The 25616-nt window shown below is 40.8% G+C and overlaps 1 protein-coding gene across 4 annotated transcripts in view; it reads left to right on the top strand.

Annotated features, from left to right (window-relative positions):
• The window catches only part of DCLRE1C (DNA cross-link repair 1C), a 44943-nt gene that overhangs the window by 2411 nt on the left and 16916 nt on the right, over window positions 1-25616 (top strand). For 2 of the 4 annotated variants that reach the window (XM_024750055.1, XM_024750053.1), the window contains exons 2-9: window positions 11292-11343; window positions 13901-13985; window positions 17737-17796; window positions 19840-19895; window positions 20453-20554; window positions 20977-21049; window positions 21195-21335; window positions 25149-25250. In XM_024750055.1, the coding sequence (XP_024605823.1) occupies window positions 11292-11343; window positions 13901-13985; window positions 17737-17796; window positions 19840-19895; window positions 20453-20554; window positions 20977-21049; window positions 21195-21335; window positions 25149-25250 (671 nt within the window). Of the gene's footprint in view, window positions 1-11291; window positions 11344-11529; window positions 11546-12846; window positions 12883-13900; window positions 13986-17736; window positions 17797-19839; window positions 19896-20452; window positions 20555-20976; window positions 21050-21194; window positions 21336-25148; window positions 25251-25616 lie in introns of those variants that run through there. The other 2 variants (XM_024750057.1, XM_024750056.1) reach the window with 2 other exon arrangements.

Raw genomic sequence — 25616 nt, 5'->3', positions numbered from 1 at the left:
GAGGACACGAGGGGACCCGTAGCCCGAGATAGTGGCCCAGCGTGGGGGAGGACCCCTTCCGGAGACCACTTAAGATGATTTATTCTGGTCAAGGAAAAGGAAAAAGGCCCTGGAAGGGAGATGCTGGGTGCAGTCCTAGCATCACAAAGTAAACTCCCCAGATTCCCTTGACTGGGGTGGTGGGCGGGGTTGTCTTGATGGGACAGGTTGCTGCGCCCTGAGGTAGTTTGGAAGCCTGGAGCAGAGTCCTGAGTCAGCCTTGTGTTTGCCGTGACTGAGACTCTCTGGAAACCCCGATAAGGGAGAGTCCTGCCCTGGGATGCACTCATTGGCCCTAAAAGCATGGACCAGGAGTGACCTGAGGAGATGCACACTGTGAGGGGGCAGGTAGACTGTCCCGGGGCGGCACGTGTTTGGTCAACGTCGCCCACTTGAGGTGTGGTGACGGCCTTGTTTTCAAGAGTTAAGGATTGTCACGTATAAATTTGAGGGCACGTGTGTTGGTGGTAATTAGGATAATTAGATTTTCTTCTTGTGGGTTATTGTTAGGCTGTTTAACATTGTCTCCCCATCAACCCAGCTGGACTGCCTTTGCCGTTTGCCTTCATCAAGGGTGGTAACAGGCAGTGTTTATATAAATTAATCAAAATGCAAGTGAAAGTCATTTTTAGTAAATGATTTGAGGAGGAAAAGACTTTCAAAATAATCTACTTGGTTATAGTTTTTTTTTTTTAAGTAAAATTAACTTTCCAGCAGCATTTATGTATTAATCTTAAAAGAGCTGGAAAAAAGTTATATAGAGAAAATAATTTTGTATAATTAGCTTTAAACTTTTAAACTTATTATCAGTTTTTAGAAAACATATAATGAAGATTGTTAATTCATGGTGAGACAGCAGTTTTCATGGCTGAATAATATTTCATTGTGCATATATACCACATCTTCTTTATGCATTCATTCATTGATGGAAACTTAGGTTGTTTCCATGTCTTGGCTATTGTAAATAATGCTTCAGTGAACCTGGGGGTGCAGATATCTTTTTGAGTTAGTGTTTTTGTTTTCTTTAGTTAAATACCCGGACGTGGAATTGCTGGATCATATGGTAGTTCTGTTTTTAATTTTTTGAGGAACCTCCATACTGTTTTCCATAGTGGCTGCACCAATTTACATTCCTACCAACAGTGCACAAGGGTCCCCATTTCTCCACATCCTTTTCAACGTTTGTTATTTTTCTTTTTGATAATAGCCAGTCTAATGGGTGTGAGGTGGTATCTCATTGTGGTTTTGATTTTCCTGATGATTAATGATGTGGAACATCTTTTCATGTGCCCGTTGGCCATCTGTATGTCTTGGGGAAAATGTCTATTCAGATCTGCCCATTAAAAAAATCAGATTGTTTTTTTGCTGTTGAGTTATGAGTTCTTTATATATTTTGGATATTAGTCCCTTATCAGATACATGATTTGCAAATGTTTTCTCCTATTCAGTAGGTTTTTTCATTTCGTTGATGCTTTCCTTTGCTGTGCAAAAACTTTTTAATTTGATGTCCTTTGCTTAGTTTTGCTTTTGGTGTCAGATTCAAAAGATCACCACTAAGACCTATGTCAAGGAGCTTACTGCCTGTTTTCTTCTAGAAATTTTATGGTTTCAGATCTTAGATTCAAGTCTTTAATCTATTTTGAGTTAATTTTTGTATGGTATAAGATAATGGTTAGGTTTCATTCTTTTGCATGTGGCTGTCCAGTTTTCCTACCACCATTTATTGAAGAGACTGTCCTTTCCCCATCATATGTTCTTGGTTTCTTTATCATATATTCTCAGTAATTGACACTATATGTGTGGCCTTATTTCTGGGCTTCCTATTCTGTTCTGTTGATCTATGTGTTTTTATGCCAGTACCATACTGTTTTAATTACTATACATTTGAAACAATACATTTTGTAACCAGGGAGCATGTCTCCAGTTTTGTTTTTTTTTCAAGATTGCTTTGGCTATTTGGGGTTCTTTTGTGGTTCTATAAAAATCTTATGATTGTTTGTTCTGTTTCTATGAAAAATGCCATTGGAATTTTGATATGGGTTGCACTGAACCTGTTGATTGCTTTGGGTAGTATGGACAATTTAACAGTATTGATTCTTTCAATCTGTGAGCATGGAATAGCTTTACATTTATTTGTCATCAATTTCTTTTATTAATGCTTGTAGTTTTCAATATACTGGTCTTTACTTCCTTGGTTAAATTTATTCCTACATATTTTATTCTTTTTGATGTAGCTGTGAATGGGATCGTTTTCTTAATTTCTCTTTCTGATGGTTATTTGTGTGTAGAAATGCAGCAGACTTCTGTATGTTGATATCCTGCAACTTTACTGAATTCCCTTATTCTAACAGTTTTTTGTTTTTAATAGATTTTTATTGGAGTATAATTGCTTCACAATACTGTGTTAGTTTCTGTTGCACAACAAAGAGAATCAGCCATGTGCATACACACGTCCCCATATCCCCTCCCTCTTGAGCCTCCCTGCCACCCTTCCTATCCCTCCCCACTAGGTCATCGCAAAGCACCAAGCTGACCTCCCTGTGCTATGCTGCTGCTTCCCACTAGCTAACTATTTTACATTTGGTAGTGTATATATGTTTTTTTTTTTTAACTTTCGAATTTTATTTTTTTACACAGCAGGTTCTTATTAGTTATCCATTTTATACATATTAGTGTATATATGTCAATCCCAATCTCCCAATTCGGTAGTATATATATGTTGATGCTACTCTGACTTTGCCCCAGCTTCACCCTTCCACCCCATGTCCTCAAGTTCATTCTCTATGTCTACATCTTTATTGCTGCCCTGCCACTAGGTTCATCAGTACTGGTTTTTTAGATTCCACATATATGCGTTAGCATGTGGTATTTGTTTTTCTGTTTCTGACTTACTTCACTCTGTATGACAGACTTAGGTCCATCCACCTCACCACAAATAACTCAATTTTGTTTCTTATGGCTGAGTGAGATTCTATTGTATATAGGTACCACATTTTCTTTATCCATTCGTCTGTCAATGGACACCTAGGTTGCTTCCTAGTCCTGGCTATTGTAAATAGTGCTGCAGTGTGGTACATGACTATTTTTGAATTATGGTTTTCTCAGGGTATATACCCAATAGTGGGATTGCTGGGTCGTATGGTAGTTCTATTTTTAGTTTTTTAAGGAACCTCCATCCTGTTTTCCATAGTGGTTGTATCAATTTACATACCCACCAACAGTGCAGGAGGGTTCCCTTTTCACCACACCCTTTCCAGCATTTATTGTTTCTAGATTTTTTGACAATGGCCATTCTGACCAGCATGAGGGGATACCTCACTGTAGTTTTGATTTGCGTTTCTCTGATAATTAGAGATGTTGAGCATCTTTTCATTTGCCTCTTGACCATCTGTATGTCTTCTTTGCTGAAATGTCTGTTTAGGTCTTCTGCCCATTTTTTAACTGGATTGTTTGTTTTTTTGATATTGAGCTCCATGAGCTGTATGTATATTCTGGAGATTAATCCTTTGTCTGTTGTTTTCATTTGCAAATATTTTCTCCCATTCTGAGGGTTGTCTTTATGTCTTGTTTATGGTTTTCTTTGCTGTGCAAAAGCTTTTAAGTTTAATAAAGTCCTATTTATTTATTTTTGTTTTTATTTCCATTACTGTAAGAGGTGGGTCAAAAAAGATCTTGCTGTGGTTTATGTCAAAGAGTGTTTTTCCTATGGCTTCCTCTAAGAGTTTTATAGTGTCTGGTCTTACATTTAGGTCTTTAATCCATTTGGAATTTATTTTTGTCTCTGGTGTTAGGTAGTGTTCTAATTTCATTCTTTTACATGTAGCTGTCCAGTTTTCCCAGCACCACTTATTGAAGAGGCTGTCTTCTCTCCATTGTATGTTCTTGCCTCCTTTGTCGTAAATTAGGTGACCATATGTGTGTGGGTTTATCTCTGGGCATTCTATCCTGTACATTGATCTATATTTCTGTTTTTGTGCCAGTACCAAACTGTCTTGATTACTATAGCTTTGTAGCATAGTTTGAGGTCGGGGAGCCTGATTCCTCCGACTCCATTTTTCTTTCTCAAGATTGCTTTGGCTATTTGGGGTCTTTTGTGTTTCCATACGAACTGTAAATTTTTAAAATAATTCTGTGAAGAATGCCATTGGTAGTTTGATGGGGATTGCATTGAATCTGTAGATTGCTTTGGGTTGTGTAGTCATTTTCACAATATTGATTCTTCCAATCCAAGAACATGGTATCTTTCTCCATCTGTTTTATGTCATATTTGATTTCTTTCATCAGTGTTTTATAGTTTTCTGAGTACAAGTCTTTTGCCTCCTTAGGCAGGTTTATTCCTAAGTATTTTATTTTTTTGTTGAAATGGTAAATGGGAGTGTTTCCTTAATTTCTCTTTCTGATTTTTCATTGTTGATGTATAGGAATGCAAGAGATTTCTGTGCATTAATTTTGTATCCTGCAACCTTGCCAAATTCATTGATTAGTTCTAGTAGTTTTCTGGTGGCATCTTGAGGATTTTCTATGTATAGTGTCATGTCATTGGCAAACAGTGACAGTTTTACTTCCTTTCAAATTTATTCCTTTTATTTCTTTTTCTTCTCTGATTGCTGTGGCTAGGACTTCCAAAAGTATGTTGAATAAGAGTGGTGAGAGTGGACATCCTTGTCTTATTCCGAATCTTAGTGGAAATGCTTTCAATTTTTCACCATCGAGTATGATGTTGGCTGTGGGTTTGTCATATGTGGCGTTTATTATGTTGAGGTAGGTTCCCTCTATGCCCACTTTCTGGAGAGTTTTTATCATAAATTGGTGTTGAATTTTGTCAAAAGCTTTTTCTGCATCTATTGAGATGATCATATGGTTTTTATTCCTTAATTTGTTAATGTGGTGTATCACGTTGATTGATTTGCGTACATCGAAGAATCCTTGCATCCCTGGGATAAATCCCACTTGATCATGGTGTTTGATCCTCTTTATGTGCTGTTGGATTCTCTTTGCTAGTATTTTGTTCAGGATTTTTGCATCTATGTTCATTAGGGATATTGGTCTATAATTTTCTTTGTTTGTGATATCTTCTTCTGGTTTTGGTATCAAGGTGATGGTGGCTTCGTACAATGTATGTGGGAGTGTCCCTCCCTCTGCAACTTTTTGGAAGAGTTTAAGAAGGATCGGTGTTAACTCTTCACTAAATGTTTGATAGAATTCGCCTGTGAAGCCATCTGGTCCTGGACTTTTGTTTGTTAGAAGATTTTTAATTACAGTTTCAATTTCATTACTTGTGATAGGTCTGTATGTATTTTCTAATTCGTCCTTTTTCAGCCTTGGAAAATTGTACCTTTCCAAGAATTTGTCCATTTCTTTGTGGTTGTCCATTTTATTGGCATATAGTTGTTTGTAGTAGTCTCTTATAATCCTTTGTATTTCTGCAGTGTCACTTGTGATTTCTCCTTTTTCATTTCTAATTTTATTGATTTGCGTCCTCTGCCTTTTTTTCCTTGATGAGTCTGGCTAAGGGTTTCTCAATTTTTTTTATCTTCTCAAAGAACCAGCTTTTAGTTTTATTGATCTTTGCTATTGTTTTCTTCATTTCTATTTCATTATTTCTGCTCTGATCTTTATGATTTCTTTCCTTATACTGACTTTGGGTTTTCCTTGTTCTTCTTTCTCGAGTTGTTTTAAGTGTAGGGTTAGATTATTTATTTGAGAGTTTTCTTGTTTCTTGAGGTGAGATTGAATTGCTCTCAACTTCCCTCTTAGTACTGCTTTTGCTGCGTCCCATAGGTTTTGGGTCATTGTGTTTTCGCTGTCATTTGTTTCTATGTAGTTTTTAATTTCTTCTGTGATGTCTTGGTTATTTAGTAGCGTACTGTTTAGCCTCCATGTATTTGTGTTTTTTACAGTTTTTTTCCTGTAATTGATTTCCAATCTCATAGTGTTGTGGTCAGAAAAGATGCTTGAACTATTTCAATTTTCTTAAGTTTTCCGAGGCTTGATTTGTCACCCAAGATGTGATCCATCCTGGAGAATGTTCCATGTGCACTTGAGAAGAAAGTGTATTCTGCCACTTTTGGGTGGAATGTTCTATAAATATCAATTAGATCTATCTGATATATTGTGTCATTTAAAGCTTGTGTTTTCTTACTTATTTTCTGTTTGGATGATCTGTCCATTGGTGTAAGTGGGGTGTTAAAGTCCCCTACTGTTAACGTGTTACTGTCTATTTCTCCTTTCATGGTTGTTAGCATTTGCCTTATGTATTGAGATGCTCCTGTGTTGTGTGCATATACGTTTATAATTGTTATGTCTTCTTCTTGGATTGATCCTTTGATCAGTATGTAGTGTCCCTCCTTATCTCTTGTAACAGTCTTTATTTTAAAGTCTATTTTATCTGATACAAGTATTGCTACTCTAGCTTTCTTTTGATTTCCATTTGCATGGAATATCTTTTTCCATCCCTTCACTTTCAGTCCATGTATGTCCCTAGGTCTGAAGTGGGTCTCTTGTAGACAGCATATATATGGATCTTGTTTTTGTATCCATTCAGCCAGTCTGTGTCTTTTGGTTGGGGCATTTAATCCATTTACATTCAAGGTTATTATCAATATGTATGTTCCTATTACCATTTTCTTAATTGTTTTGGATTTGTTTTTGTGGGTCTTTTTCTTCTTTTGTGTTTCCTGCTTAGAGAAGTTTCTTTAGCATTTATTGTAAAGCTGGTTTGGTGGTGCTGAATTCTCTTAGCTTTTGCCTGTCTGATAACCTGTTCACTTCTCCATCGAATCTGAATGAGATCCTTGCTGGATAGAGTAATCTTGGTTGTAGGTTTTTCTCTTTCATCACTTTAAGTATATCCTGCCACTGCCTTCTGGCTGCAGAGTTTCTGCTGAAAAATCAGCTGATAACCTCATGGAGATTCCTTTGTACGTTATTTTTTGTTTTTCCATTGCTGCTTTTAATATTTTTTCTTTGAATTTAATTTTTGTTAGTTTGATTAATATGTGTCTTGGTGTGTTTCTCCTAGGGTTTATCCTGTACGGGACTCCCTGTGCTTCCTGGACTTGGGTGACTATTTCCTTTCCCTGTTAGGGAAGTTTTCAACTATAATCTGTTCAAATATTTTCTCAGACCCTTTCTTTTTCTTTTCTTCTTCTGGGACCCCTATAATTTGAATGTCGATGTGTTTAGGGTTGTCCCAGAGGCCTCTGAGATTGTCCTCAATTCTTTTCATTCTTTTTTCTTTATTCTGCTCCTCGGCAGTTATTTCCACCAATTTGTCTTCCAGCTCGCCTATTCGTTCTTCTGCCTCCGTTATTCTGTTATTGATTCCTTCTAGTGTATTTTTTATTTCAGTTATTGTGTTGTTTATCTCTGTTTGTTTGTTCTTTAGTTCTTCTAGATCTTTGGTAAACATTTCTTGTATTTTCTTGATCCATGCCTCCATTCTATTTCCGAGATTCTGGATCATCTTTCCTGTCATTACTCTGAATTCTTGTTCTGGTAGGTTGCCTATTTCCTCTTCATTTATTTGGTCTTGTAGGTTTTTACCTTTCTCCTTCATCTGTGACATATTTGTGTGCTGTCTCATTTTTTTTTTTTTTTTTTTCCGAGTGGGATTGTGTTCTTGTCTTACTGGTTGTTTGGCCTGCGGCTTCCAACACTGGAGTCTGTAGGCTATTGGGTAGAGCTGGATCTTGGTGCTGAGATGAGGAACGCCATGAGCCCTCACTCTGATGAATATTCCCTGGGGTCTGAGGTGCTCTGTTAGTCCAGTGGTTCAGACTTGAAGCTCCCACTGCAGGAGCTTGGGCCCGACCCTGGGCTTGTGATCCAAGATCCCACAAGCTGCATGGGGTGGCAAAAAAAAAAAAAAGAGAACAATAACAAGGTAAAAAATAAAATTAGACTAGGAAACTAACAGATATGTTAGAAAGAATATAAAAATAAAAATATAGATGAATCAACTGGAAGGTACATCAGTACCACAATAGTAAAAAAAGAGGAGGAGGGAAAAGAAGAAAAAAGGGGGGAAGGCCTTGGCTGTGGAGGGCGGGGCCTAAGCAAGGGTGAGGTTTGGGTGGTGTGCGGGGTCTATGCTCAGGACCCACAGGGCTGGAAAAGGCCCTGGGGACCGTGTGGGGTGGGGCTTAGTCTCAAGGAACAAAAAGGGCCCAGGCGTGCCCCTCACCCCTGGTCTCAGAGGGCAGGGGACCTCACGTGGGAGCCCAGCAGGCTTCCTGGGCTCTAGTGGGCAGGGCAATCACCCTCCGCTCCTCTCCTGCTCCTCCTGGATGACCCCTCCCACCTGCCTCTCCTGATCTCCCCAGCCTCCCTCCTATGCCTCCAGGACCCACGTGGCCTGGATCTGGCTTTTGGGGGGGTGGGTACTGGTTTGGGAGCTCAGCAGGCTCCCTGGCCCAAGTGGGCCAGGCGATTGCCCTCCACTCCTCTCCCGCTCTTCCCAGAGGGCCCCTCCCTCCTGCCTCTCCTGATCTCCCTGGCCTCTGGGGCACTGATCCTGTCTGGCATCCACTTCTCCTCCCCACTCAGTCCCCCTACATCCTACCGGTTCACTTTGGGGTTCCTCCCGTCTCCTTGGGCGTCAGAGTCCCCCACCCGCGGCCTTCAGGCACCCTAGTTGTGGGGAGATGCTAACTCTGCGTTTTCCCACACTGCCATCTTGACCAGTATTCCTCTAACAGTTTTTTGATGGAGTCTTTAGGGTTTTCTATATATGTATCATGTTGTCTGTAAATAGTGCCAGTTTTACTTCTTCCTTTCAACTTTGCATGTTTTTTATTTCTTTTTCTTGCCTAATTCCTATGGCTGGGATTTATAATATTATGTTGAATAAAAGGGCAAGAATGGGTGTTCTTGTCTTATTTCTGATCTTAGAGAAATAGCTTTCAGCTTTTCACCACTGATTATGATGTTTGCTGAGAGCTTGTCACATATGGCCTTTATTATATTGAAGTTTGTTCCCTCTATACCTGATTTATTGAGAGTTTTTATCATAAATGGATGTCAAGTTTTGTCCAGTGCTTTTTGTGCATCTGTTGAGATGATTATATGGTTTTTTATCCTTCATTTTGTTCATGTGATTATAACATTGACTGATTTGTGGATGTTGAACCAAATTTGCATCCCTGGAATAAATCCCACTAAATCATGGTGTATGATCCTTTTAATGTGTTGTGGAATTCTGTTTGCTAATATCTTGTTGAGGATTTTTTTCATCTGTGTTCATCAGGGATATTGGTCTGTAATTTGTGTGATGTCCTTGTCTGGTTTTGGTATCAGGGTAATGCTAGCCTCATAAATTGAGTTCTTTGAATGTTTGTAGAATTCACTAGCAAAGCCATCTGGTCCGGGACTTTTGTTTGTTGGATTTTTAAAGTTACTGATATTAGTAGAGATATTTAGTATCCTTACTAGTTATCAGTCTATTCCGATTTTCTGTTTCACCATGATTCAGTCTTGATTCTCCCTCTCTCCCCACTTCTCCTTTGTTGCTTAGTCTAGCAAAGGCTTGTCAATTTTGTTTACCTTTTCAAAGAACCAGCTCTTAGTTTCACAACTTAGTTTCTCTGTTGTCTTTTTAGTCTGTTTTTAATTTAATTTTGTTCTAATCTTGGTTATTTCCTTCCTTCTGCTAATTTTGGGCTTTGTTTGTTCTTCTTTTTCTAGTTTCTTGAGTTGTAAAGTTAGGTTGGTTATTTGAGATTTTTCTTGTTTCTTGAGGTAGGCATTTGTCTCTTGACCTTCCCCCTTAGAACTGCTTTTGCTGCAACCCACAAATTTTGGTATGTTTTATTTCCATTCTCAGTCGTCTCAAGGTATTTTAAAATTTCTCTTTTGATTTATTCTTTGACCCATTGGTTGTTCAGTAGCATGTTGTTTAATCTCCACTTATTTGTGAATTTTCCAGTTTTCTTCTTGTAATTAATTTTAGTTTCATACCATTGTAGTTGGAAAAGATGCTTGATATGATTTTAATCATCTTAAATTTATTGAGACTCATTTTGTGGTCTAATATATGGTCTATCCTGGAAAATGTTCGTTCCATGTGCACTTGAGAAGATTGTGTGTTCTGTTGCCTTTGCATGAAGCGTTCTTTATATATTTGTGAAGTTCATCTGATCTTATGTTTAGGTCCAATGTTTTGTTACTGATTTTCTGACTGAATGATCCATCCATTGACTTAAGTGCGGTATTAAAGTCCCCTGCTCTTACTGTATTGCTGTCTATTTCCCCTTTTAAGTCTGTTAATATTTGCTTTTTGTATTTAGATGTTCCTCTGTTGGGTGCATAAATGTTTACAAACGTTATATCCTCTTGTTGGATGGACCCAACAAGAGGATATAACATTTGTAAATATTACATTATCATATGTAATATGATAATGTCTCTTATTAGAGTCTTTGTTTTAAAGTCTGTTTTGTCTAAGTATAGTTACTCCAGCTTTCTTTTGGTTTTTATTTGGAATCAGGATAATTAGAATTGGTTTGATTTAACTAAGCAATTTCAAAATGTTCGGTTCTTGTTATCTGGGCTTTTGCATGCTAAAGATTCAAAATGTAATATTATAATGCACTATATATTTAATGTACCATTTAGTTTAAATGTTACCTTTCTTTAAAAGTCACCTTTCTGTGTTTGTTAATTTGGCAAGCTGTGGAGCAAGCCTCTGTGGGTAGCAATAACCCACCTTTCAACACAGCAGTCACAGTAGGCTGAGAAGATAGTGAAACTCTTCTTATTCTGGCCTAAGCCTGAATGGTTTTCTCGAGAATTCCATGGAAGCAAACTTGAATTTCCAGATGGACTAACTTTAGTGACTGGAATTGAAGAGGTCACAGAGAGCATGGTCTGAAGGGTGGTTGGATTGAAATGAAAGAAGAGAGTAAAGGAAAGTGATGGAAGCAGTTCTGAATGAGGTCATGCATTCTTCTGTGGCTACTCTGAGTGATTTAGACTCTGCCCTAAGATGCAGAGGATCATTCTCCTTTTAAATGGCTTCTGTTGGCTCAGAGATGGTCAACTTTTAGTGGTTCTTTTCCTATTTTCAGTGGATTCTTCATCTGCAGAAGCAAGAGCCAGTAGCTCATACAAATCAGTGCTCCTATAAAAGTGAACCTCTCATTTATTTTCTCTTAAAAGAAAGCCTAAAAAGAACAGACAGCTCAGTTTCCTTGGGCCAAGGAATCCTCTGAAAAAAATAATGTATTTATGATTTCTGATTATTTTGTTTTCAGATCACATGAAAGGATTAAGAGCCCCTAGCTTGAAAAGAAGGTTGGAGTGCAGGTAATTTCTTTTCTTTTCTTTTTTAAAATTATCTATTTGGCTGAGCTGGGGCTTAGCTGTGGCATGTGGATCTTTAGTTGCAGCATGTGGGAACTCTTAGTTGTGGCATGTGGAATCTAGTTCCCTGACCAGGGATTGAACCCAGGTCCCCTGCATTGGGAGCGCGGAGCCTTAGCCACTGGACCACCAGGGAGGTCCCCAGGTAATTTCCTTTGCTATTTATTTGTGTGTTCTATTTTTTTAAGTAAAAATTTTAATTGAGCTGTAACATCTACATAGAAAAGTACTTATATCATATGGGAATAGTCTGATGAACTTTTACAAGTGAACACATGTGTAGTGTCTGCCCAGTCCAAGAAATAGAACAGCATCAATATCCTGGGACAGAACCCTGTCCCTCCCCCAGTCAGTCTTCCCCACCCACAGGTACCCTCTCTTCTGACTTTTGTCATCATCGTTTAGCTTTGGTTGTTTTTGAACTTTATTTAAATAGAATCATACTGAATAGACTCTTCTACTTGTTTTCTTTTACTTAACATTATATTTGAATGATTCATCCATGCTATTGGGTGCAGTAATAGTCTGTTCATTTTTATTTCTGTAATAGTGTGTCTGTGTGTGTGCGTAAATGATTGTTCCATTATGAAGAGTCATATAATATTGTTGGATCCTTTCTTAAAGCTGAGTTATTGCATTCTTTTCCTGCAGTCATTGCCTAAGTCAGATTCCAGATTCTCAAGATATATGCAGTTGACCCTTGAACAACACAGTGGTTAGGGGCACCGACCTTCTATGAGGTCAAAAATCCACATATAACTTTATAGTTGGCCCTCCCTATCCTGGTTCCGCATCTGTGGGTTCAACTAACTGCAAATTGTGTAGTACTATGGTACTTATTTAGTGAAGAAAAAAACCCGTGCGTAAGTGGACCCTCACAGTTGAACTCCATGTTGTTCAAGGGTCAACTGTATATAGAAAGGACCCTATTGACTTTTTGACTATTTGATCTTTGACTTAGCAGGCTTCTTTGCTAAGTGATATCAATAGTCTGTGTTTTTGATAATGGTAGCTAATATTTATTAAAAATATATATTCATGGGCTTCCCTGGTGGCGCAGTGGTTGAGAGTCCGCCTGCTGATGCAGGGGATGTGGGTTCGTGCCCCGGTCCGGGAAGATCCCACATGCCACGGAGCAGCTGGGCCCGTGAGCCATGGCCGCTGAGCCTGCGCATCCAGAGCCTGTGCTCCGCAACGGGAGAGGCCACAACACCGAGAGGCCCGCGTATCGCAAAAAAAAAAAAAAGAAAGAAAAAAATATATATATTCATACTAGATGTTGAAGATACAGTAGTGAGGAAAATAGGCAAAAATCCCTCTCTTCCTGGAGCTGACATTCTCCTTAGAGCCTCTTGATAATCTTTTGAATAGATACTATTATTATTTCTATCTTACAGATGAGGAAACTGAGGAACCAGAAGGGTTAAATTAGTTGCCCAAGGTCACGCAGTCAGTAAGTGGCAGGACCAGGATTCCCACCAGGTCTGTCTGATTTTAGAGCCTATATATTAGTTATCTATTTGCTGCGTAACAAACTACCCCCAAACTCAGTGACTTAAAACAACGCTAATCATGTATTCTGTCTGTTTCTGTGGGTCAGGAGTTCTGACAGGGTACAGTGGGGATGGCTGGTTTCTGCCTGACTGGGTGTCGTATGGGGGCTGACATTACCTGAAGGCTCATTCATTCAATGTCTGACATCTGGGCTGGGGAGACTCAAACAGTTGGGGCACTTTGAGCATCTCTGTCTCTAAAAAGTAGCTCTTCAGCATAGTGGTTTCAGAATAGCAGGACTTCTTAAATGGAAACTAAAAAAAAAGTGTATGTCCCAAGAGAGGGCCAGTGGCAGCCATACTGCCTGGAGATCTAGCCTCGAAAGGCCTGCTGTATTATGTCCATCACATTCTGTTGGCTAAGGCAGTTACAAAGCTCTGTCTGGGTTCAAGGGGAGGTTAACACAGACGCCTCCTGTCAGTGGGAGAATTTCCACGACCACTTTGTAAGAAGATGGTGTGTGGTTAGGGTGTATACGTCAGTGTGGGCATCTCTGGAAAGTATGATCTGCTGTAGACTGCATTCCTAACCTCTGAACTGGAGTGTTGAATTTTTAAAGTTTGTCATGAAGTTGGTTTCTGCCCACTAAACATAAACAGAATGGATTTATATGAAGTAAAAGGCAGACGTCTCCTGTCCCACTTCCCTTTCTGCAGAGGTAGTTTACCATTGGGTGGTATCTCTCCAGGCATACCTGATTGTCTAAAACCCGTGTCTTTAAGATGAGGATGGTGAGGACCAGCCTTTGAGGAGGTCGGAGGACACAGTATTTTCCCTCCTCTGCTTCTTGCCCATCCCTTTATAGTCTCGATGGGACTGAGGTGGGCACTGGAGTATTGGCCTGCCACCTCAGTTTCTGAATTATTCGAGGCAACTGACATACTTTGAAACATATTTCCTAGTCACCCAGATGTCTGATTCTCGATTTTTTTGGTCTCGTTTTCAGCCTGAAGGTGTACTTATACTGTTCGCCTGTTACTAAAGAGCTGTTGTTAACGAGCCCGAGGTACAGATTTTGGGAGAAACGAATTGTAAGTTTTAGTTTTTGAATGACACTAATTCTTTTCAAGTGGGAAATATGTTTTGAGGTGTATTGAGCAAAGCATCGGCATTATTCAAAGCCCGCTTCCTCCACACTGTATGTACCCGCAGTAATCACAGTGTTGCCGGTTAGCCTTTGTAATTCATCAGTTTGGAAGAGGTTGACATTTTATCGCTGCTGATTTTTCTTTCTTGTCCCTCAACGTGTTGACCTAGATTCTTAGTTTCGTCTAATCTCACAGACTCTCTTGCTGAGTTACGTTTTATTACTTTAAAGTATAAAACATTCATTAACGTAATTGATAAATCCTTTTATTTAGATCATGGGATAGATTAGGAAAAACAAACAAAATTTATGGGTTATAATAAGAAAGGGATAACAATCAGAATGAAAATAGAATGGGTAATTTTGAATCTGGCAGAAGAAAACGGAGCTATCCAACAGAAGGTGAAGGGGAGAAAAAAGCATGGCACGTTGAAAACGCGAAGGTGGTGGCACAAGTTCTATTAGAACAGTTATTGCTACGAATATGAATGAATTTTCTTCAACCCTGGATCAAAAGACAAATTCTTGGTTTAGGCTAAAAAAAAAAAAAAATGATCCACCAGTCTTGGTCTACAAGAGACATAAATTACTCTAAAGGAAAAATGCAGGTTAAAGGGGAAAAAATAAAAAGGAAAAAATATAATGAACAATTAGAAGCTAAACATGCCAGAGTGGCAACTTTTATATCATACAGAGATTGAAGGCAAAAAAAAATATCATAAGCGTCAAAGAAGATGTTATTTACTATTAAAAGGAACAACCTTTTAATAGTATCAAGAAGATATGAACATAAATGCAATTGACAAAGTAGCCTCAACCTGGATACAGTAATACCTGACCACCCAGAGCTTGATCAGAGGAAGAACCACGAGGAGTAGATAGCATTAGGGTTTGTGATATGGATTAAACCGTCAGTAATTGGGGGTGCTGGCAGAGAAGTCTGAACAAGCATCACCAAGAATGTTTGATGTCTGATTGCTGGCAGCTTTCAGCTCCCACCTCCACTTGCCCCACATCTGGGCAAACTGATTAAAAAAAAAAAGCCTGCCCCTTCCTTGGCGCCTACATGGATTTCAAACATGCAAGCCCAGGCCCACCCTGTAACCACGATAAAAACCAGGCCACCTGCTCCCATTTTCTCAGGTCACACAAACCACTTCCTCCCAGCCTGGTTTCTACCCTGCTCTCCCCAGAAAGTCCCACAGTGAACATACCGCAGTGTTTTCACACTCTCTTGGTTCATGTGTGGCATCTTCAATCTTAGCCTCTGATCTGTCAGTTGGGTGGGATCCGTCCCCCCTCTGCAGAGGGACACGATAGCAAGGCTGTAACCTTGGCCTTGGTATTAGGCCTGAAGTTACTGTGGGTCAATCTGGCCAGCAGTCAGGAAGGAAAGCTGAAAAAGAAGGAGAGAAGAGCAGAGATAGGCTGGAGTCCACAGGGACAAATGGGGACCCATGTCTGCCTCCCACTCCTTGGTCACTGAGTTCCACACACGTGGCCCAGGGCTCCAAGAAGCTCGGGAGGATACCCAGCGGAAGACGGAGCTGCCGCCGTGCTGCCCATGTCAGTGAGGTAAGCCAACAGATCACCAGCGTACCTGAGCTGTTATAATTTTTGGTGCCTTTCAGAGCATTGAAAAATGGCTGCTGGTTCACTTCTGCCTTCCAAATCTCACACAGGTGTTTCTTGTGGCCACTGCTAACCTGGAAGTGTACGCGGAAGGGGCTTGTAGGATCATTCCAGGTCAGCTGAGTGGATGTAGTTCAAGGCCACCTCATAATCCAAGGGAGAAAGGGGCAACTCAACAGTGGTAGCTGGAGAGCTTACCAGACCACTCTCAGAAGCTGAGAGATGAAGGAGACAGGAAGTAACTGAATATACAGAAGATTTAAATGGCATAATTAACACATGCGAACCAATCGAAACACAGAGCTTTAAACCGAACAGAGAAGAGATCTTTGGGTAAACTTGGAATGTTTTTCAAAACTGAGCATGTACTACGTCACTAAAGAAGTTTCAAGAAATCCTAGTGATCTGTTCTTTTACCATAATACAATGATGTTGGAAATCAGACATACAAGGAGAGTTAAAATCATCCCATACATATGGGAGCTAAATGCATACCACAAGCAACTCTAGGTTAAAGAGAAAATTGTAAAGAAAAACATACAATACTTAGGACTGATGGACAATGAAAGTATGACATGTCAAAGTGTGTGGAGCACAGCTAAGTTAGTACTTGAAGGGAAATTGAGAGCATTAAATGCATTTCTTAGAAAACAGACTGGAACTAAATGGAATAAGTCTTTGACTCAAGAAGAACGAAAAGGAGCAACAAAGCAAACCTAAGGATATGTGAAAGAAGAAAATAATAGAGAGAAAAGGACGGGTTAGTGATATAGAGACTAACGACCACAGAAGATAAAAGGGAAGATTAACAAAAGTAAAAGCTGCTTTCTAGAGAAATAGAGGTAAATTTAGGGACTTCCTGGTGGTCCAGCGGTTAAGACTCTGTGCTTCCAATGCAGGGGATGCAGGTTTGGTTTCTGGTTGGGGAACTAAGATCCCACATGCCGCACAGTGTGGCCAAAGCAAAGAAACAAAACAAACAAAAGAAAACAAAACGGAATAGAGATAAATCTTGCCAAGATCGATTAAAAGAACAAAGATGCATATAAAAATACAGAATGATAAAAAGGAAAATACCTATTAATAATAGCAGTGCCTTGTCTTGAAAATTAATACGATAGTATATTCAGTAATTTAGACACAGTGGATAAATACTGGAAAAGTAGGAAAACACCAAATTGAGGGAAGAAAAGTAGACCACTTGAATAAAGAAGTAGGCGTCAAAGACATTAAAACAGTTTTCAAAGATCTCTTCTTCAAAAAAGCCCCACACCCAGATGGTTTTATAGGTGCGTTTTGCCAAATGTTCAAAGAACAAATGGTCCCTATCGTAGGAGAGACTAAAAAGATAAGCTGCTCAACCTCACTGGCAGAATGGATAGTGATAGTAAATGGGGGAAAAAATGCCATTTCACGTGTGAATATCCTAATTAAGGTCATAGCTGACTGAATCTCACAGTATTAAAAAATAGTGTATCATGAATGCAGTGTGTTTATTCCAGAAATGCAAGGATATTTTCACACCTGAATTTCAGTCACTGTAAATCTTATGACATCAGTGGGCTAAAAAGGTGGGAAATTCTGTTTATTCATCAGCTACTTACTGGATGCCTCTCTATGCTCCTCACTCTTCTAGTAAAATGTGCACGTACACTCCGACCTTTTCATAGCAGCTCAAATCTGTGAATTAGGCCAACACACCATGGACTGATGGCAGACTGTGTTCTGCAGCAGAAAACCTAAACACATAGAATACATGGGGAGGTGAAGGGAGGAAAATTGAATTCATAGATGTAGAACTGCTGTGTCTGAGGATGTGGAAGTTTATAAGGCGTTCAATCCATATTGCCACATCAACTTCAGGAAAGGTACTGTATTAGCTTTATCGTGTTTTGGGGCTGTTAAACCATTATTATAGTGAAATCAGAAATTGTTCCACAGAGAGTCTGTAACGTCTCTTAGTTCCCTTTCTGTGTTTGAGATGGCAAAGGCATATAAAGCCACGAAAACCCATGAAAATGTATAATGCAATGTATACGTGACCTCTTATTTTATTTTAATAGATATCCATTGAAATTGAAACTCCTACCCAGATATCTTTAGTCGATGAAGCGTCAGGCGAGGTAACTAAATATTAAATACTGTGTTTTTAAAAATTATTATTATCTCAGCATTAAATGATTGTTTATCTTTCTCCTTGATTTGATTGCTCATGTAACCAGGAACAAAATTTATAGTAAATGAGTGAGTTTGTAGGGAAAAAACGTTTGTGATGTATTTATTTTCTGCATCCGAAGGACTGGACCATGTGGGAACTGCTTCTGTTTAGTATCACATGCTAACTGTAGGAGCTCCATAGAAATGATGTTACCATACAGTGTGATTGTCACATTTATTAAGTTTATTATAATGTTCAGGATATAAAACCGTGCTTGATGTTTTTGCAGCAAATTTATGTATATTGTGATTTTCTTTTCTGAATCATTTTCGTATTCAAGAAAAAGACATCGTCCAAGTGGATCCAATTTATTTTTTTGTCCTTAAATTTAGAGGCAGGTACTTTTGTGTTGTGCATTTATCTTTTTTAATAGTAAGTGGGAGTACCAGCCCACCTTTTCTGTATTTATTTATTTTTATCTCATAATTATACCTAGGGCTAGGCGGTGTTTTCCTATCTTATGGCAAATCTAGTTAATATTTGTTCCGTAGCCCCATTAGAACCTGCTCTGTGGACACGTTTAACTCTGAAGGGTGTCCTTGGTGGTGTGACTGTGATGGGACAGGGGCTGACATTTCACATGTCCTCCCTGGAGGAGATCAGGCATTGGAGTACTTCTAGACTTACTGTCCTGAGGGAGGGGAAGGGGATGGCCTGAACCTTCCTAAATACCATCCTGAGCTCGGTTAGCTGACACTTTTGGGGATATGCTGTCAGTGCCCGGTGGCCTGTAATGTGTGTTGGTGAAAGGCTTTCTCAGAATCGGGCACTGGGCGGCAGGTAGCTCTTGGTGAGCTGAGTCCAGCCACCCCGCTCTTGTCCTTTCCATTTCTGCTCTCCCACTGAGACTTGTGTGTCTCCAGCTCCAACCAGCGAGAAAGCCCCTTCTAAAGGGCCTTTGGAACGAACGATGTCAGACATCCAGGGGGAGTTACCATGGTCGAGTGGGGAGCTGACGCATCCAGAGCTCTGCCCCACCACGTACTGAGCCCCGAGAGGCTGTAGTGCCCATGAGGCTCCGCCTAACAGGACAGTACAGCGTGCTGCATGGTGACTTGGGACCAGGCTGCATCAGACTTTTTTTTTTTTTAACTGTCCATGCGGCTTGCAGGAACCTAGTACCCTGACCAGGGATTGAACCCGTGCTCCCTGCAGTGGAAGCGTGGAGTTCTAACCACTTGACTGCCAGGGAATTCCTTTTTATTTTTATTTTTTTAAATAACAGCTTTATTGAGACATAATTCACATACCGTACCATTCACCCCAGTTAAAGTACACTATTCAATGGCTTTTAGTGTATTCACAGAGTTGTGTATCCATCACCACAATCAATTTCAGAATATTTTCATTGCCCAGAAAGAAATACGGGACCCTGTTTCTCCCTCCCCCCAGCTCCTGGCCACTGCTAGTCTAGTGTAAGTCTCTATGGATTTGCCCATTCTGGACATCGTATTTAAATGGACTCACGCAGTATGCGGTCTTTCGTGACTTCTTTCACTTTGCATAATGCTTTCAGTGTTTATCCATGGTGTAGGATGTATCAGTTCTTCATTTCTTTTTTTGGCCAAAGAATATTCCATCGTATGGCTAGACCACATTTTGCCGGTTCAATCGTCAGCCAATAGACACTTTGGCTGCTTCTACTCTGGCTAGCGTGAATAATGCTGCGGTGAACATTCGCGTTTTGTGTGGACCCAAGTTTTCGCGTCTCTCGCGTGTATACCCAAGAGTGGAATTGCTGTGTCACACTGTGACTCTACGTTTAACCATTTGTTTGTGGGTGGGGATTCCACTTGTTTCCAGGGTTTGGAGAGTGGGGAAATGAGGAGAAAGGTGCACCACGTTCTTGGGAAGTAGTTGTGTGTGTTGTATTCAGGAGGGCTTTGTTTAGCTGGGTCCTAATGATAACTTGTATGATTATTATTTTCTTCTTTTATTTTCTTTTTAGAAGGAAGAGATTGTTGTGACTCTCTTACCAGCTGGTCATTGCCCAGGATCAGTTATGTAAGGGGGCTCATCTATTTTGCCCATTTATTTTGTGTAGATATGTATTATATTTGTAGAAATAAACTTGTAGGGTCTAGAAAATAACCTGTACAGGGAGGTTCGAGTCTTATGATGGCAATTCCTGTAATCTTTGCTTCCAAATTGAACTTGGGGGACTGAGGCGCAGGTCACGTTCGAAACGTGGCTTTCTTACAATGGAAGTCTTCAGTAGCAGTCTTTCCACTGGCTTTGCATTTTCCCATCACATGGATTTTGCCAAGTGCTTCCTGCAGCTCATTTTTCTCATGAGCAGGGATGATCTCAGTACACAGTGGAAGGTGCTGATGTATTTCAGAGGACATTTCTTGCAAACTCAGCGATATCTCCATCATGTTATTATTTTCCCCCTTTGGGAAGAGGTGCAGCTGAGTGCCTGGTGTGGTTTAGTGCTGTGGAAGTCCATTATCATAGCGGCTGTGCTTGGCAGGCAACATGGGCTGTGGATTTAGTATATATTTGCTTTCTTAGGATTTTGTCTGAGACTTAGAAGTCACTGAGGTCTGTACCCTTTGCAGGTTTTTATTTCAGGGCAACAATGGGACCGTCTTGTACACGGGAGACTTCAGATTGGCAAAAGGAGAAGCTGCCCGAATGGAGCTTCTGCACTCCGGGGGCAGGTACTCTGGGTTTTACGTAATTCTTGAATGTTAAGGCTGCACTGTTTTAAAGGTTTTATTGTTCTCCCCCCTCCCCCCAAATATGAGCCTTTGTTTCTATTAGAAATCTAACTCGATTATAATAATATTTGTAACAGCAAAGCAAACTTTTCCTCTTGAAACGAGGTAATGGTGACATTCCGTGTGCTGACTGCGGTAGTAGTTACGTGAATTGGTCACAATTCTGAACCACATATGCAAAACCTGTGTTATTTTGTTATATGGAAATCATTTCCTGACAAAGTTGTTAATAAAAAAAAATTCCAAATGGAACATCCATTTGGATGTCTTAGATTTTCTCTCTCTAACGAAGAGTTTAGATTTTATCCATATTTTATTTCCCATGAGGTGAGTCACACCCCTTGTTTCATTTTTGTTTTCAGAGTGAAAGACATCCAGAGTGTGTACTTAGACACGACTTTCTGCGATCCGAAATATTACCAAATTCCTAGTCGGGTACGTCTCCCTGGAGCACGGCCCGCATTTCTTAGAGGGAAGCTTGTGAGATTACAGATCGCATGGTGATTGTCTCCATTTGTGTGAATATCTGGGAATCCTGAGAATGGAAAAGCGTTAACTGCCTTTGAACCTTCCTGCCCAGGAGGAGTGTCTGCACGGGATCCTGGAGCTGGTTCGCAGCTGGATCACGCGGAGTCCATACCACGTAGTGTGGCTGAGCTGCAAGGCCGCCTACGGGTACGAGTATCTCTTCACCAACCTCAGCGAGGAGTTCGGAGTCCAGGTGCCTGACGGCTCTTTCTTTCCTCTTGGTCCTGTCCATCCTCCCAACTCTGCCTTTTCCCTCCTTCCCCCTTTCCCCCCAAAGCACCCCCCACCAGACTGGAAACCGTGACAGCCTTTGTCGTCTTTGTTTATTCGCTTCCTCTTGGGAGGAATTGACAGTGGGAAGAGCCCTTTGGTGAAAAGTCCCCTAAAGGAAGTAGTTTTTCAAAACTGTGGGTCATGAAATAAATTCAGTGTTTGTGACCAGCAATGAGAATAAAATTGAACTAGGAAATATCTGAGTGTATTGCCTACAGTCAGAATAAACATTGTCTTGTGAAAATTTATGTGGGGAATCAGACACGTACATATCTAGATCTTCCTCAACTTAACCACAGGGCTACGGCCCAATAAATGCATGGTAAGTTGAAAATCTCATTGAGTCAAAATGTATTTAAATACCCCTGACCCACTGAACACCATAGCTTAGCCTCAGCTACCTTAAACCTGCTCAGACTTGAGGACACGGGGAGGGGGAAGGGGAAGCTGGGACGAAGTGAGAGAGTGGCATGGACATATGTGCACTACCAAATGTAAAATAGACAACTAGTGGGAAGCAGCCGCATAGCACAGGGAGATCAGCTCGGTGCTTTGTGACCACCTAGAGGGGTGGGATAGGGAGGGTGGGAGGGAGACGCAAGAGGGAAGGGGATATGGGGATATATGTATACATAGAGCTGATTCACTTTGTTGTACAGCAGAAACTAACGCGACATTGTAACGTAATTACACTCCAATAAAGATGTAAAAAAAAAAGTGCTCACAACACTTGGATTAGTCTACAGTTGGGCAAAATCACGTAACGCAAAGCCTATCTTACAGTAAAGTGGGGAGTGTCTCGTGTAATTTATTGAGTGCTGTAGTGAAAGTGAAAACCAGAATGGTTGCCTGGGTCCAGAACGGTGGTCGGTGTGTGGACAGTGGCCGTTCACCCGCGTGATCACGTGGCTCACTGGGGCGGCAGCTTGCTGCGGTGCTGACCAGCATCACGAGAGAGGATCATACCGCCAGCTCAGGAAAAGATCGTAACTCAAAATCCGAAGTCCGTTTTCTACTGGATGCATATTGGTTTCTCACCATCGCAAAGCTGAATAATCCTGGGTCGAGCATCCCAAATTGGGACCGTCTGTACATACATGCTGCGTATGCATCCTCGGTTGCCATGGAAACATATTTCTTACTGGGGGTCATGGCCAGAAGTGTGTGAAGAACACTGTCCTGAGGCACTGAGCCCCCTCCCCATGGACGATTCACATCATGTCAGGCTGGGAGCCAGTGTTCACCCGTCCCTTCCAGGTGGCTCGATGCTGGGCTCTCAGGACCCCGGGCAGCCGGGTGAGCATGCCAAGTGCTTCCTGCAGCGCCCACTTCCCATGAGAGGAGATGGAGTTTTGGTGGCGACTCTGGACAAAACGAAACGCTGGAACGAGTCGGACATTTAAATTCTACTTCATTCGTCAACTTTTACTATCTATCCCCCAGCTAACAGACTTGTGCTAAGAACTTAACACTTATATACAACGTAATTTAGTAGAACTGAAAAGATTTAGTGCTCCTGCATTTGCAATTTTAAAAATTCCTCCCTCCCTCCCTAAGCCCTTACTTCCTAAGCCATTCTTTCCTTAATTTCTTCCTTAAGTTTTTGTGTCCAAATGTTTTTGGTGTAAAGCTGCCGATTCTCCATTTTGGGAAGGACTTGCTTTCATTCTGAGATTGTCGTTCTTGTGTTTTTTGGTGTTCAAACGGTCCTTTAAATTAAAATCACAGTGGTGATAGGTTGTGTGTATGCACACATTTTACTATTTGCTTTTTTTTTTTTCTCACGTCCTCTCTTGGCAAAATATAAAGGTAGCAACCACTTACGAGTCCCAAATTTGTTTTGTGAATTTTAGTGGTGTGTGAAATCGAAAAGACTGGAAGCTCCTCCAGCTCTGAGGCCTCATAGGGAGAAACCCTGGGCTGAGGAGGGGTCCAGGGATGGAGGTGGGGGAAGAGAAAGCAGGCCTTAGGAAGGTGACCCCGGAGGCACCCCAGAGTGAGCCCTCTTTCAAGTCTCTTAATCCCTCTGTAGGGGTTAGAAACAATTCTAGAGAAGGAATTTTAAAAGGGAGAACAGTGAGGTTTTTTAATTTAAAAATTTATTTATTTATGTCCATGCTGGGCAGCATGCGGGATCTTTGTTCCCCGACCAGGGATCGAACCTGCGCCCCCTTGCAGTGGAAGCGTGGAGTCTTAACCACTGGACCACCAGGGAAGGCCCTGGTGAGGTCTTTTGATAGAGGGACCTAAGAGATGATTTATGGCAACCTTTTCAAGCATCTTCATTTTTGTGAGGATGAAAGTTTCTCCCTGTTTCTCTGTACATCTCAGAATTTGCCGCTTTTATATCCTTCTTAGGCCAGAAAAGTCAATTCCTTGTTACTTCTTGTTACTCATTAGTAAACAGGTAGTGAGAGGAATAAGGATAAGTTACAGGATATCACAGGATAAGTAAGAAGTCATGCTCGGGTTCTTTTTTAATTTATTTATTTACTTTTGGATCTGTTGGGTCTTCGTTGCTGCACGCGGGCTTTCTCTAGTTGCGGCGAGCGGGAGCTGCTCTTTGTTGCCGTGCACAGGCTTCTCATTGCGGTGGTTTCTCTTGTTGCAGAGCACAGGCTCTAGGTGCGTGGGCTGCAGTAGTTGCAGTACGCAGGCTCAGTAGTTGTGGCTCACGGGCTCTAGGTGCGCGGGCTTCAGTAGTTGTGGCGCACGGGCTTAGTTGCTCCGCGGCATGTGGCATCTTCCAGGACCAGGGCTCGAACCTGTGTCCCCTGCATTGGCAGGCGGATTCTTAACCACTGCTCCACCAGGGAAGTCTCATGCTCGGGTTCTTGCTATAGCTGTCTTGGTATTAATTACCACAGCGATTTAACATTATTCTAAAGTGTTTTGTTATTCAGACTTCAAAATGAGCATACTTTTTTGAGGAGTGCTATTTCATTATCCTTGTATTAATTTAAGTACTTGCTGTTTACTCAAAACTACCCAGAAAACGATTCAAGTAAAACCGACATGTGGGTTTTAACAATTTAAAACGTATTCGCTTTAAAATTCTAAAGGTGGCTGAGGTTTGTTTTGTTTTGTTTTGCTTTTTTGCATCTGCCCTCCTCCTTTTCATCCAATAACAAGGTGTGTGGAAAGGGAGGACCTGGGTGTCCACTTCCTCGTCCCACTGGCCTCCCTCTCCCCCAGCTGCCCGTATGCAGTGTGTTGTGTGTGTCTTCATGAGCAAGTGATTCATTTGTTTAGTATTTTATTTTATTTATTTTTTGGCTGTGCCTCATGGCTTGCGGGATCTTAGTTCCCTGACCAGGGATCAAACCCGGGCCCCGGCCGTGAAAGTGCCAAGTCCTAACCACTGGACCGCCAGGGAATTCCACGAGCAAGTGATTCTTGATTGTTCTCTGCAGTACACCCCATATTTAGAATAAAGCTTGACATAGAGCAGGTGCACAATAAATGTGAATCGAATGACTCTTGATGGATCGATCCAATGAAATCCACCAGCCGAGTCGCCAGACTTTTCGTTACCACCCACAACGGGTGGTAACGCGGACTGCTGGAAATGGGATCTCAGCGTCCTGCGTTGAAATAGCTGAAAACTAGGCTTCGAGGAAGAAGAAAGACTTAGTCTTAACTGGATGATTTGCCCTTGCCTAATTACCCTTAACACTTTATTTACAGGAAATACAATTCCAATAATGTGCTTTATTTGTATTGTTTTCCTCAGGTTCACGTGAATAAACTAGACATGTTTCGAAACATGCCTGACATTCTTCATCATCTCACAACAGACCGTGACACTCAGATCCATGCGTGTCGGCATCCAAAGGTATGTGGTGAAGTGTTTCTCTTATTGTTTGTGTGATCCATGAAAAACAGAATTTTAGGTCCAGAAGGAATCTCACATTCCATTTTGTTGGCTCTTCAATTTACAAACGTAAAAACTGAGGCTGAGATCTTGTTCGTAGATCAATGTCATGCAACTACACATCACTGTATTCCATTACCGTAAACTTCCTAATTAGGAAACAGACACAGATGTTCAGTACTTTTAATTTTTTTTTTACATCTTTATTGGAGTATAATTGCTTTACAATGGTATGTTAGTTTCTGCTTTATAACAAAGTGAATCAGTTATACATATACATATGTTCCCATATCTCTTCCCTCTTGCGTCTCCCTCCCTCCCACCCTC

Source organism: Neophocaena asiaeorientalis, unplaced genomic scaffold (assembly GCF_003031525.2).
Source record: "Neophocaena asiaeorientalis asiaeorientalis breed wild unplaced genomic scaffold, Neophocaena_asiaeorientalis_V1.1 scaffold4, whole genome shotgun sequence".
NCBI lineage: Eukaryota > Metazoa > Chordata > Mammalia > Artiodactyla > Phocoenidae > Neophocaena > Neophocaena asiaeorientalis.
This window is presented reverse-complemented; position numbering and strand designations above follow the sequence as displayed.